Source organism: Macrobrachium nipponense, chromosome 3 (genome assembly GCF_015104395.2).
Source record: "Macrobrachium nipponense isolate FS-2020 chromosome 3, ASM1510439v2, whole genome shotgun sequence".
NCBI classification, from domain to species: Eukaryota; Metazoa; Arthropoda; class Malacostraca; order Decapoda; family Palaemonidae; genus Macrobrachium; species Macrobrachium nipponense.
The window spans coordinates 86,282,837-86,294,732 of NC_087202.1; the positions used below are offsets into that span (position 1 = coordinate 86,282,837).

The 11,896-nt window shown below is 38.8% G+C and overlaps 2 protein-coding genes across 2 annotated transcripts in view; one reads left to right on the forward strand and one right to left on the reverse strand.

Moving 5' to 3' along the window:
* Positions 1-747: 747 nt before the first annotated feature.
* On the reverse strand, positions 748-1,290 carry LOC135222437 (uncharacterized). Its single transcript, XM_064260524.1, has one exon. It carries the CDS (start codon positions 1,288-1,290, stop codon positions 748-750), a length of 543 nt encoding a protein of 180 aa, XP_064116594.1.
* Positions 1,291-6,351: 5,061 nt separating this feature from the next.
* LOC135221876 (uncharacterized) overlaps positions 6,352-11,896 on the forward strand; it is a 106,853-nt gene continuing 101,308 nt past the window's right edge. The window contains exon 1 of the mRNA XM_064259834.1: positions 6,352-7,281. Within this exon, the coding sequence (XP_064115904.1) occupies positions 7,248-7,281 (34 nt within the window). The 5' untranslated portion in view covers positions 6,352-7,247. The remainder of the gene's footprint in view (positions 7,282-11,896) is intronic.

Here is an 11,896-nt window from a genome sequence, read left to right on the forward strand (position 1 = left end):
CACTTTTTTGTTGCGGGCTGTTACGGCGTGGGACCACAAGAAACCGCACAAAAGCACACCAAAAGGTAAGCATGCTGCTGGTGGTGGCTGGCGCGGACCGTTAAAGTCGCACAGCGCCGCCAGGATCTTAAAACTTTTCAGATTCTGTGCGGCGTCTGGAGGCCTGATGAAGTCGCACGAAACCGTAAGTGGTGTGGTGCGGGTTCTTACCTCCTGTGTGGGAGGTTACGGCGTGATGGTACGGCAGCGTGCGGTGCCCATGTGGTGCCCTTACGGCACCTTCATACATGATTAATACATGGCGAGCACATGTTGCGGGGCGTGCGGCGTGCGTGTGGCGTGTTACGGCATCTCCCTAGGTCAATTGGATGGAAGGTTCCACTGTGCCTGCATCCGATGAGTTGTACAGGGCCAGGTAATCTCTGATGGCCTTTGCTCAACGTATGTAGTTCGGTTCCCTTCTTGCCATGAGTCATTCCATGAGGTTCAGCGACTCCTGCCTCCAAGTACCTGGTACGACGTTTTGGTGTTGGTCCTCATTGTCAATGTCGGTGCCACCACATGGGTAGTGTTGCAGTGCCAGGTTGTGCATGACACATGCGCACAAAATTATCTTCTTGCCCACCTGTACATCCTGTTGCATCGTTGTCCCGAAGGCTCGCCATCTGATTTGCGGCAGGCCACTACACGACGAGCGCGAGATAATCTGTAGCTGCATAGTCGTTCGGTGGGAGTAGGCTTCATCATCTACAACTTGAGAGCGAAGGCATCGTCGACGACTATGTGGAAGGGGATGGGTTCGTCGTCGTTGGGCAGAGTTCTGTCTTGTGGGAGTTCTGCTCGGTTGTATGTGATGGCCCTGGCCAGGTTGCACTTCTGCCAGGTTCCTCCCTCCCCAGCACCTCCTTCTGCACTGATGCCGACGAACAGGAACCTGTATTTTGCATTGGAGAGGGCCATGAGGACGCTGCTGTGGAACTTCTTGTAACTGACGTACAGTGATCCTCCACCTTTGGGTTTCTTGATCGCGACGTGCTTCCCATCCAGGGCTTCTGGTGTCTTGGGGCACTTCATCACTTCTGGTTTGTATGTGTTGATAATGGCTTGACAGACTAATGGGATAAACTGGCATATGGAACTCTTGGAGACTTTGAAGCTGTATTGGAGGCTTGTATAGTCGTTCCCACTAGCCAGGTAGCGGAGAGTGACTGCCAACTTGAGTCCCACCTCTTGTGCAAGCCGCATTTTCGTGTCCTTCTTCTTCAAAATGGGTGTCAGCCTTTCGACCATCTCCTCGAACAATTCAGGGTAGATGTGTATAAAGTTCTTGTAGCAGCTGGTCGTAGTCTCCATGTAGTTGTCGCCGTGTCAGCCACTCCTGAGTCCAAATCCGCCCTGCTCTGCCGTCCTTTCTGCGTAATTGTGCAGGTGGGTGTGGCACTGTAGTACGTCTTCTCAACCCGCCAATGACCTGGACTGCACAGAGACACAGGACAGCTACCAAAAATCTCTGGGTCTCCTGGAGTGAGAGGCTGTGGAGGTTGATATTGCATGCTGGGTGGGCGTGGAATGGATGATGTGCTTGGCAGGCCTCTATATATACCCAAGGTTCATATCTGGCACGGTGTGGCATGGTGCATGTGCAACAATCATGCACCGTTCCACGTTGTCTCATACAAATATGCGCGCACTCCACAACAACACTGCAAGCCACCCACAACACACCGCTACACGGAGTAACAAAGGGTGTGCCCTGGCATAGCAACACGCACCATAAAACCGCACCAACGCAGTAACACTGCGCTAGACACCGCAACGTCACCACAACGACACGGCGTAACATGCCCATAACACACTGCACAGGTCTGCGGCATGCTGCCCAATAACGGTAATTTTTTCTCACACTGCGTCAATTTTCAATTTTCGTGCGGTTTCTTGCGGTCCCACGCCGTAACAGCCTGTAACACAAAAGTGCGTAGGTGTAAACCTACCTTTAGCGTGTTTGTGGAGAGAGGTGGTAGTTGCTCTTCAACGAAAACGATAGTTGCAGATGTCAACTGACCTGAACCAAAGTAAGTTTTTTTCCGTGTTAGGATCTGAATTCTTAAAAAGAAGAAGAAAAAAAAGCTTAATGCACACATATTGTGTATATACACGATAATATTTAATAAGTACATTAGAAGTGACTATATTGCAGAAAGTCTGAGAATCTACGTTAATCATCCATTCCATACATTCCATCTTGTTAATCCAAATAGATTAGCAAGCGTTTTTAACATTCAACATTCGTACACAAATTAAAGCTATTATTATCATTATTATTCAGAATATAAAACCTATTCATATGGAACAAAACCTCAGAATCCAAAGGATATGGTGTTCATGAGGAACAAGTAAGAGGTGGTAAAGGAAAATACATAGATGAATAAGGCATCCCACTTATTAACAGAGGAAAAAATAGATCAATAAATTAATTTATTGATAAAAATGTATTGAAATGCAAGGAAAGTAGTATTAGGGTAGTAATGCATTGCATCTTCGGTTGAACTTCTGAAATTCCAATTGCACAATTTCCTCTGGGAGGCTGTTTCATAGTCCATGGTGTGAAGGATAAAGGACCTCTGAAACTGAGAAGCTCGAGGCTCATTTACAATATATTGGCGTGTGAATGTGAAAGATCACTGTTTAGATACAACTACTGAAAAGTGACAAACAAGAGACCATCCGTCGATAGTACAAGTCATAACTACTGCTATTAGGGAACAGAAACCTACCACCACGAACCATTCTTTCTAAAAGAGTAAAATCTCTGACAGAAGCAGACATCCAAACCAGAGAACAGTATTCCAGTACAGGAAGCACAAACGCCCTAAAACAGGTTGCACTGACTTTATCAACGTTATTGATATACGTGGCCTTTCGTGCGGCATTTGCTTAAACTTTCATCAAATGTTTCTCAAAAGTTATGTCAGTCAAAAGTTACACTTAGAATAGTTAATGTTTCGGACTCATTCAGCAAATTTTCTTCCACCTGAAGGGGAGGATTAGGTGGGGAATCTATACGAGATCTGCTAATCAATAGTGTTTTTGCTTTACTGGAGTTTAGCGTCATACCCCACCGATCACGCCATACCATGGTCCGGTCCATGCCCCGATTGAGGGTGAGGGCAGCTTCATTTCTTATAAGTGGAGACTTAACTACACCCACAAGTGTTGCATCACCGGCATGATGATCAATCTTACTTTTCGGGCCAACAACCTTATCACTTCTATACACCAAAAATAACAGTGGACCAATAACACTATCCTGGGGAACTCCAGACAAAATAGGCCTTGGTTCCCTAAAGATCCCGTCCACAGCAACTCGGTGCTGTAAGGAAATCTTGAAGTATTCCTAAATCATATCCACCCACCCATAGATTCTGAATTTTATAAACAAGTGCCTAATGATTTACCAAATCCGAAGCAGCACTATATTCTATTTGAATTACTCTGCACTCGAACCCACTATCAAGGTTTCCTTGCAAATGGCAAGTCTAAATGAGCATTGCAGGTACACATCTGCTTCCTATGTGCATATTGACTTTCAGCTAACAATCCTTTAGATTTTATATACTCGTATAACGGCTTAAAGACAAGTTTTTCGGCAACTTGGGAGCGCACAGGGAGAATAGAGATTGGCCTCTAGTTATTGCAGTTTGAAGATATGCCACTCATTGTAACAGGCTCTGTATTACTAAGCTTACACTCATCCGCAAAGATATTACGTCGACATAAAAGGATATAGAATCTACTTATTTTGGGAGACAACACATTAGAAACTTTCTTAGAAAAAAAAGGGAAGAAACCAGCAGGATCTTCTCCAACCCAACTATCTAAATTATCCAGAATTTCCTTAACATCCCTAGGGCGAAATGCAAATTTTTTAAGAATAGGTTCAGGATGACAAGTATCAGGGAGAGGGACATCCTCAGCTGATTGCTCAGCTTCAAAAACTCGATGAAGAATTTCAGCCTTTTCCTTAGGGCCTATAACCAATCTACCATCATCTGTTAGTAGTGGTGGAATGGAAGGTGAGCCAGACCCAAAGATAAATGATGCCAATTTGGCTCACGACAGATAAGGCTGAGTAATTCCTTCAAGTTTCCTCTTCAAGGAATTATCGTAATTTCTCTCGGCTGTGTGGTAAAGTTCTATTCGCAGCACGGTGAGACTCAGCAAAAATGGTGTAATTTTCATTTGAACGATTTCGGCTTCATGCGTTGAATTTGGTCTGTTTGTCACGGTAGGCTCGTCTACATGTCTCATCAAACCATGGCTGGTCATCTGTCCTAAATTTGATGACCTTTCTAGGGACATATCTTATAAAAAGAGCCATTAGCATTTCATTTTACTTTTCCTCGAGATCCGAATCTAATATAGTATCTGAAATGTTAAGTACTTGACAAGCTTCAATAATGCGATTCCAGTTGGCTCTGGGTTTGTCAGTTTTTTTTACTCAAATGTGAAAAATAGCGGATGTCTAAATTTGTTTTTTGTCATTTTATACTCGCAGGTATGTCACTGGTTTGTCAGGATTTGGAAATTTCATGAAATGAAAGAAGTAGACATAAAGAATGATACAAACCCATACTGCTGGGAGATATGGACAATGATATGAGCGACTGAGAACGATAGAATGACTTTGAGCTATATGTAGTGATGCCTAATTCAGGTAAATTAAATATAACTAGACATAAAAAGGAATACATTTATGTAAGGCCTAAATAACCAATATATAGCAAAAATAATTGAAAGAAGCAATATATAAGAAGGTTGGAACTTTTGAGACAAATACTTCCATGAAAGATACAGTGACATAAACCAAGATTAAATGAAGAAGAAGAAGAAGAAGAAGAAGAAAGAAGAAGAAAAAATAGAATCTTGGTCACCAACTTTGTCTTTATAAGATAATCAAGAACTTCATTGGAATCAATACGGCCTCCGTTTACTTTATATCTTATCTAAGCAAATTTACTTTGCTTAAATACCATTTTAATTATGGAAAGTTCAAGCTTGGTGATTTCAATAATTGTTATAAATTTTTCTTGTTATATATTTTTCTTGTTATAAATTTTTCTTCGCTATTTCAGAATATCAGCATTACAAATATGATCAAACAAGGACGATAAACATATTTGCTGTTACAAAAAATTATTTTGTGGAATACAAGTTTATTTATGCAGAGATCTTTCATATCTGACCTATTTCATATGAAAGAATAAAATGCTAGAATGTCTTAGTGTCATGAAACCTGGGAAGGTGGTAGCGATTACCTTCATCGAGCTCAATCGTCATCATAATATTTTTACAGAATTAAAAAGAAGAATCACGGTAAATTACCTTATTCCAAAATAGTATAGTGTATTTCACTGTAAATTAAAGAGTCTGCAGTAACCAAATATACAACAGGACAGGAGAAAAACTCAAGGTAAGAAAAAAATAAACATGAAAAAAAAAGACGACCAATGGATAGGAATAGGTCGTTGCAAAATGTCTCGAGTCTACCTCTAAAGGAATAAGTATATCCTTTACAGAATATTAAATTTTCTTATGGTTTACTTCAGAGCATAATGCTTTTCCGCTCTTATACGAAGCAGGCCGAGAAGAAAGATGCATGGTAAAAGAATGCCATGCACTTGAGATATTAAAAAAGTTTTAGATTATCAGTGAAACCAAAAGCACATTACTTGAGTCACTTATGCCTTGACAAGCATATGAGGCTTACAGTTATTAGAATAACCTTCCAAGTGATGGTTTAGAAACTGGAAGGCAATTGGAATCAATGAAAAAAGTTATGGGATCTTTCCCTCATTGTATTAAACATGTTTAATTATAAATTGTTTGACTTTCCTAAAGCACTCATAAGCTCACGAGAGAGAGAGAGAGAGAGAGAGAGAGAGAGAGAGAGAGAGAGAGAGAGAGAGAGAGACTGTTTATAAGAAAATGTACTATCAAGGGAAATTAAAGCGGTCCCATACAAAGGCCGAGAGAGATGGAAGGTAGGGGTGTTACGAAAAGTGTTTCTATCTAGGAGAGAATCAGAGATAATTATTATAGGATATGCAGAGAGAGAGAGAGAGAGAGAGAGAGAGAGAGAGAGAGAGAGAGAAAGGAAGAAAATCCCGTTGACCGAGAGAGAGAGAGAAAGACGGACTTACAAGAGAGAGAGAGAGAGAGAGAGAGATTTTACGTAGTAGGGTGAGAGAAACGTCCTACGGGGGGAGAGAGAGAGAGAGAGAGAGAGAGAGAGAGAGAGAGAGAGGCCGATCGGAGGCTGAAAGAGCTTGGCTAGAGCAGTCGCAACCCGGCGCCCGTGCTGTCAGTATATCTTTGCTCCCAGTTTCGGTAGAGACATGAAGCCCATGTCTGTATGCACAGTTTCTTACTATTTTGTTCCACTAAACATTTCAGTACGTATTATTTAGGAAACGGGAATAATTTGTGATATTCTTCGTTACCGATTTCCGTTAAAAACAACTACATAGAGCAACCTTACACCGATTCATTCAGGCACCTTCGAAAAAGTGTATCAAATTCAGACATGTGTAAAGAGTTATGAGTTGGCTGTTCTACCGAACAGGTTGCTCTTGTGTGAGGAAAAGGGGAACAGGACTGAAGAAAGTAGCACAAGAGAGAAATAACTAAAATCAAATAATAAATAAGCAGTTAATTAATTACCGTGACATTACAAAGTTCTGGAACTCTTTTTGTCTTCTCAGTGAATAACTTAGTCTCATTCTTACGCTTGCTGAATATTACCGTTGATTTTGGCGAGAGCCTTCAAATTTTCTCTCATTTCACATATATATCTACTCAATGACATTTTGCAATCAGGTGAAATGACAATGAAAAGTGAATGACAGAGCAGTGTCTACCTCGAGATCCAGGTGAGAAATGTCGCCTATAGGAATTCCCGACTAGACAAAATTTCCGACTAAAAAGCGACTGGACATGAAATTGATAATTTGTGAATAAGTACAATTGAATATATATAACTGCCTTGAACGACTAACAAATATTCAAATGACGGTTCAAATGAATCAAGTCTCTTTTTAGTGGCGTTGATAAATGTGACTCGATGGTGATCACAAAAGCCATAAACAAAGAAAACACCGAAGACAATCATTGAAACACTAGAAAAGGTATAAGACGGGAATAGTGCACATCTATCACCAGCGCCGGGACCACTTCGTAACAAAGGAAGAATGACTTATTTTAGTTTTCTAGTGCTTGTTTCAGGTAGGTAGGCCCTCTTGGTTATTCATTTGTTTTAAATGCATATCTTTTTAGGCTCCCAGCACTTCTTTCATGTATGTCTTAGCCTAAAGTCTATGCAAATATCAGTGTTCATTGTTCATGCACTGTCTATTGGAATAAGAGACCGGAAAATATTTGTTTTAAATTTCTTTACAATTCTTAGTGTAGTTGATTACATCATTATTAAAAAAAGTTTAAATGCTCAATTTTCAATGATTTTTAACGATTATCTAAGAGAAGATCGGACGAGGAGCTCCATCTTCTTTTTCCTTTTACTGTTATTATTTAGAAAAAATTCGTCTTTTGGAATGTGAACCAATAAGCTGAGAGGCCACAAGCTAACGCAGCATCTGCTAAGCCACAGGGTATGATGCCATCGTCGTCCAGGAACCCATATCTATTGTTTTGCCATTACCCCCAGCAGCCCCGGGGAGAATGTTTGCCTCAACAATTGTTTCCCGGCGGGATTACCTACTTAAAATACACCTCACTCTCAGACCCTTTGCAGATATGTCTACTGGCTGCTAAGAGGGGTGGGAGGAGGTATATCATTGTTAAGGGTGTAGTGCGGATTCACTGCATTTCCAACTATATTCAGCAATATATTTTTGGTTCCTCCTCATTGTTGCCCTTGGTGACTGCGTGGTTACAGTGATAGACTAGTGCCTCTTCGGACAGCAGTAAATATACTTAGGAAGAAGCTTGGCTTATCTAATGTTAGGCAATGTTCCATACTCATGATGTGCACATCGTCTCAGACCGTTTCAGAATGAGATTAACTTCTTTATACGTCTACACACTGCTGGTGGGGCGGGAATGGATAGAACTGTATGGTTGTGGGTGGAGTGGCCCCGTTGAGATTCCAAGCATTTTCAGTACCATATCTGGTCCATCTCCATCTACGGCCCCGAGGCTGAATGATATAGTGTGTGACCTTCAAGTTATTATTATTAATAGTTTCTATGCGAACTCGAGAGTAAAATTCTTGGTTGAAAAGCGACGATCGCGCAAGAGTGTAGGTGTTGCCAGTGCGCCCTCACAAGGTGCATTGTATTCATTAGTACTTGATGGAGTTTACAGAGACCCTTGTTGTGTACTTTCATATAAGGTCTCTAACTTTATTTTCTTTTCTGTTTGTAAAAGCAAAAAGATTATGTATTTTCAAACTAAGGATGTAATTTTGCCTTATAATCTTCCAAATGAATACTTTCCGATGTCTTATCATTGTGTTTACTAAACAAAAGGGTTATTCAATATGCAAAGGAACGGACCTGTATGATTTTGATTGCGAAGGAAAAAGAAAACACACACACACACGCACACAGAAGGGTTGATACAGGAAAGTATTGTAAGTTTAGACAAGGAAGAGAGTGTATCAATAAAGGACTGTCCAAGAAAATTGGTTGTAGGAATGACGTGTGATAAGAAAAAAGTGTGTTCGTAGCATATATAGATCTAAGCAAAGGTTATGACATGAATCAAGATGTGAGGATGAGATGGATAATATTTAGTCCTGAATGAACTTTGTCGAGAACACTTGTATGTTTTTCAGAAAATTAGGCTTTCATGGGAAAATATATGTATAATAAAGATGGATGGCTGTTGTGGTGTGAAAGCGAGTCAAAGACGAAGAAGTATTATTTATTCTTAATGCTTGAAATTATATGCAGGTATCACCAAGAAACGTTAGGTAAAGAATTGGACATATGAGTGCAAAGCCGTTAGATAAGCTACGGGTTAACAAGAGTAAGTTATGGGGGGTGAAGTGAACCCCGTGAGATTGAGAAGTATATTTCAGTATAAGAAGAAGTGTGGGGAAATTAATTCTTTTAGGCGTTTAAGAGTGAATGCACTGGAGGATGGTTTGAGTTGTAAACAAGGAGTAAGCGAGTCAAAGAAGGTAACAGGATCTCTGCTAGCAAGTTTGGATGTAAAACAGGACTGCTTATGGACGCAAAGTTGTAATGTTTGGAAGGATTCTTAAACCAATTATCCTTTTCTTGAATAAAATCTGTGTTGAGATATATTTTCTGTTAGTTTACATGACAGAAAAAGTTTGAAAACCTAAGAAATTTATAGGTATATTGACCACGACTTCCAAGAAAAAAGAATAGAAAATATTTACAGCCACATTACTTCTTTTTTAATGAACCCACCCAGAAAAAGTTCTAAAGTATATCTCTACCTTCAATAAAATTTCTTGTCTCCTTGATCTTTTAAGATTAGTGTAAACTACTATAATCCTGGTGAGGTTCTTCTATCTGTGTGCATGTATCGGTAAATTTAGACAACTAACTCTTCCTACTGAAGATTTTTTAATTAAATGTCCTATTCATCAATCTCCGGCCCACTATTCTCTCCATAAGACAAATCGACTGAAAACTATATCATAATTAAACTTTTCACTGTTACAAACCACATGTTATCGATTTTTTTTACATATCTTTTAACCTATCACTTATTCTTACATCGTATATTATTTAAAACTTTTACTCATTTTCCACCCTCATTCAGCATTTACACCTCACCGAATACAGGTGGAATTTTTGGAAAAATTTATCAGAGCATGTGCAGTCATGCTTCCCATTTCATCCATATCTTATTTCTAGTACTTTCCTTGCTTTCCCTGTCTTGTACAGTTATTCACTTTTCACTCACCTGCCTCCATCTTGTATACTAACTACCTAAATCCTATGCAGAGTCAAAATCCCCCATTTCTTTTAATTATCCATACAAACATTGTCCCATTTTCCTGGCAAGTCCCTACCTTCATAACGTTCTCCTGCTAACAATACCTTCAAAAATCCTCCAGACTCTCTCAAGAATCGCAGCTTCTCCTTCATAGTTACCCAGTAACAGAGTCCCAAAGCAAATGTTACCCACCTTGCACTTTCACTAGTGCTTTCCTTGACGAACGTGATTTATTCATGTATGTCTCAATTTTTGTGCCAAACAACCGCCATACACACACACACACACACACACACACACACACACACACATATATATATATATATATATTATATATATATATATATATATATGTGTGTGTGTGTGTGTGTGTGTGTATAAAATATATACTATATATACGTATGTATGTACGTGTGTGTGTGCATTATCCTTCCAGTTTCTCAGTATGTCTTAAAAGATGAGAATGCGTGACCTTCGTTCTTTTTGGAATCCACTCCAGAAGTAAGTGAGCACCCCAAGGATATGGTATGCCTCCTTTTGCTGTGTAAATCAACACTTCTACCTAATCATCCCTCTATGAATTTTTCCCCTTCTCTTATTTCCCATGCTACTGTTCACCTTCTCTTTCACGTAAAACCGCCGCATTATCGGAGATTAGCAACTCCCGATGTTAATAACCCTGTCCCTTAGGTGCTTCTGTTATTGAGACGAAGGTTGTCAGATGCCGGAAAGAAATTGCAGATCGCTTACGCGACAAAATGATGTATTGAATTGAGGCACAGTATTTCTGAGGCAAAACAAATATTTCTTTTGTTTTTATTTCGTCCTTTGATATTACTATCCTGAGAGTATTACCAATATCTATTACTCAAAGATATGAAAACAAGTAACTTGATACTAATTGGAAGAGTCATGGCTTGGCTCAACCGAATGGTGCCCTCTGAGGGGTGGGGATTTATTCTATTTCACAACGAAGAAATAGATGTAATGAAACATAACGGCAAATGAAATCAAGGTGAGAGTTGCAATAAAGTAGGAAAGAATAAGCATTAAAACAATTGACAAAATAAAGATAATGAAACTGGTCTAAAATGAAATTGTAAAGAATATAGGGAATATTATGATGAGAAAATGACAGAAATTTTTTTAAGAACAATAAAAGTGAAGACAAAAACAAATTGTACAGGATGAAATAAGGAAAAATGTCTTATCATAACTTGACCTTTTTACTGCTAAAAGGAAAAGCTAAGAAGAACTGATTTCGTAAATGTCTTTTATCTCTTTTATGTTTAATATAACATATAACACCCGTACTTTTAAATTGTCTCATTAGAATACGATCAGAAAATTTGTAGGTTCATGACGGTGATAATTATCAATCGCTTGCGCTTATTTGTAAAAGTTATATATATATATATGTATGTATGTATGTATGTATGATTTATGTATGTATGTTATACTATGTATGTGTATGTATGTATGTATGTGTATAATATATATATATATCTATATATATATATATATATATATATATTATATATATTATATTAAACTATCTGAAGATATGAGGAAGTCGAAACAGACTGGTACATAATAACATCTTTATCTGAGCCGACGTTTCAAGAAGACTAGTCTCATTTTCAAGGCTGCAATAAAAGATAAACATTATGGATTATAATACATATAATTGTCTTTAAAGACATTTTTACGTAAGGATAGACTATTTTTCTTGAAACTTCGGCCCAAATGAAGATGTTCATATGTACCAGTCTGTTTCCATTGCCCTCATATCTTCATATATCTGACTGATTAGCTTTAATCACTGTATACCTACATATATATATATATATATATATATATATATATATATATATATATATATATATATATATATGTGTGTGTGTGT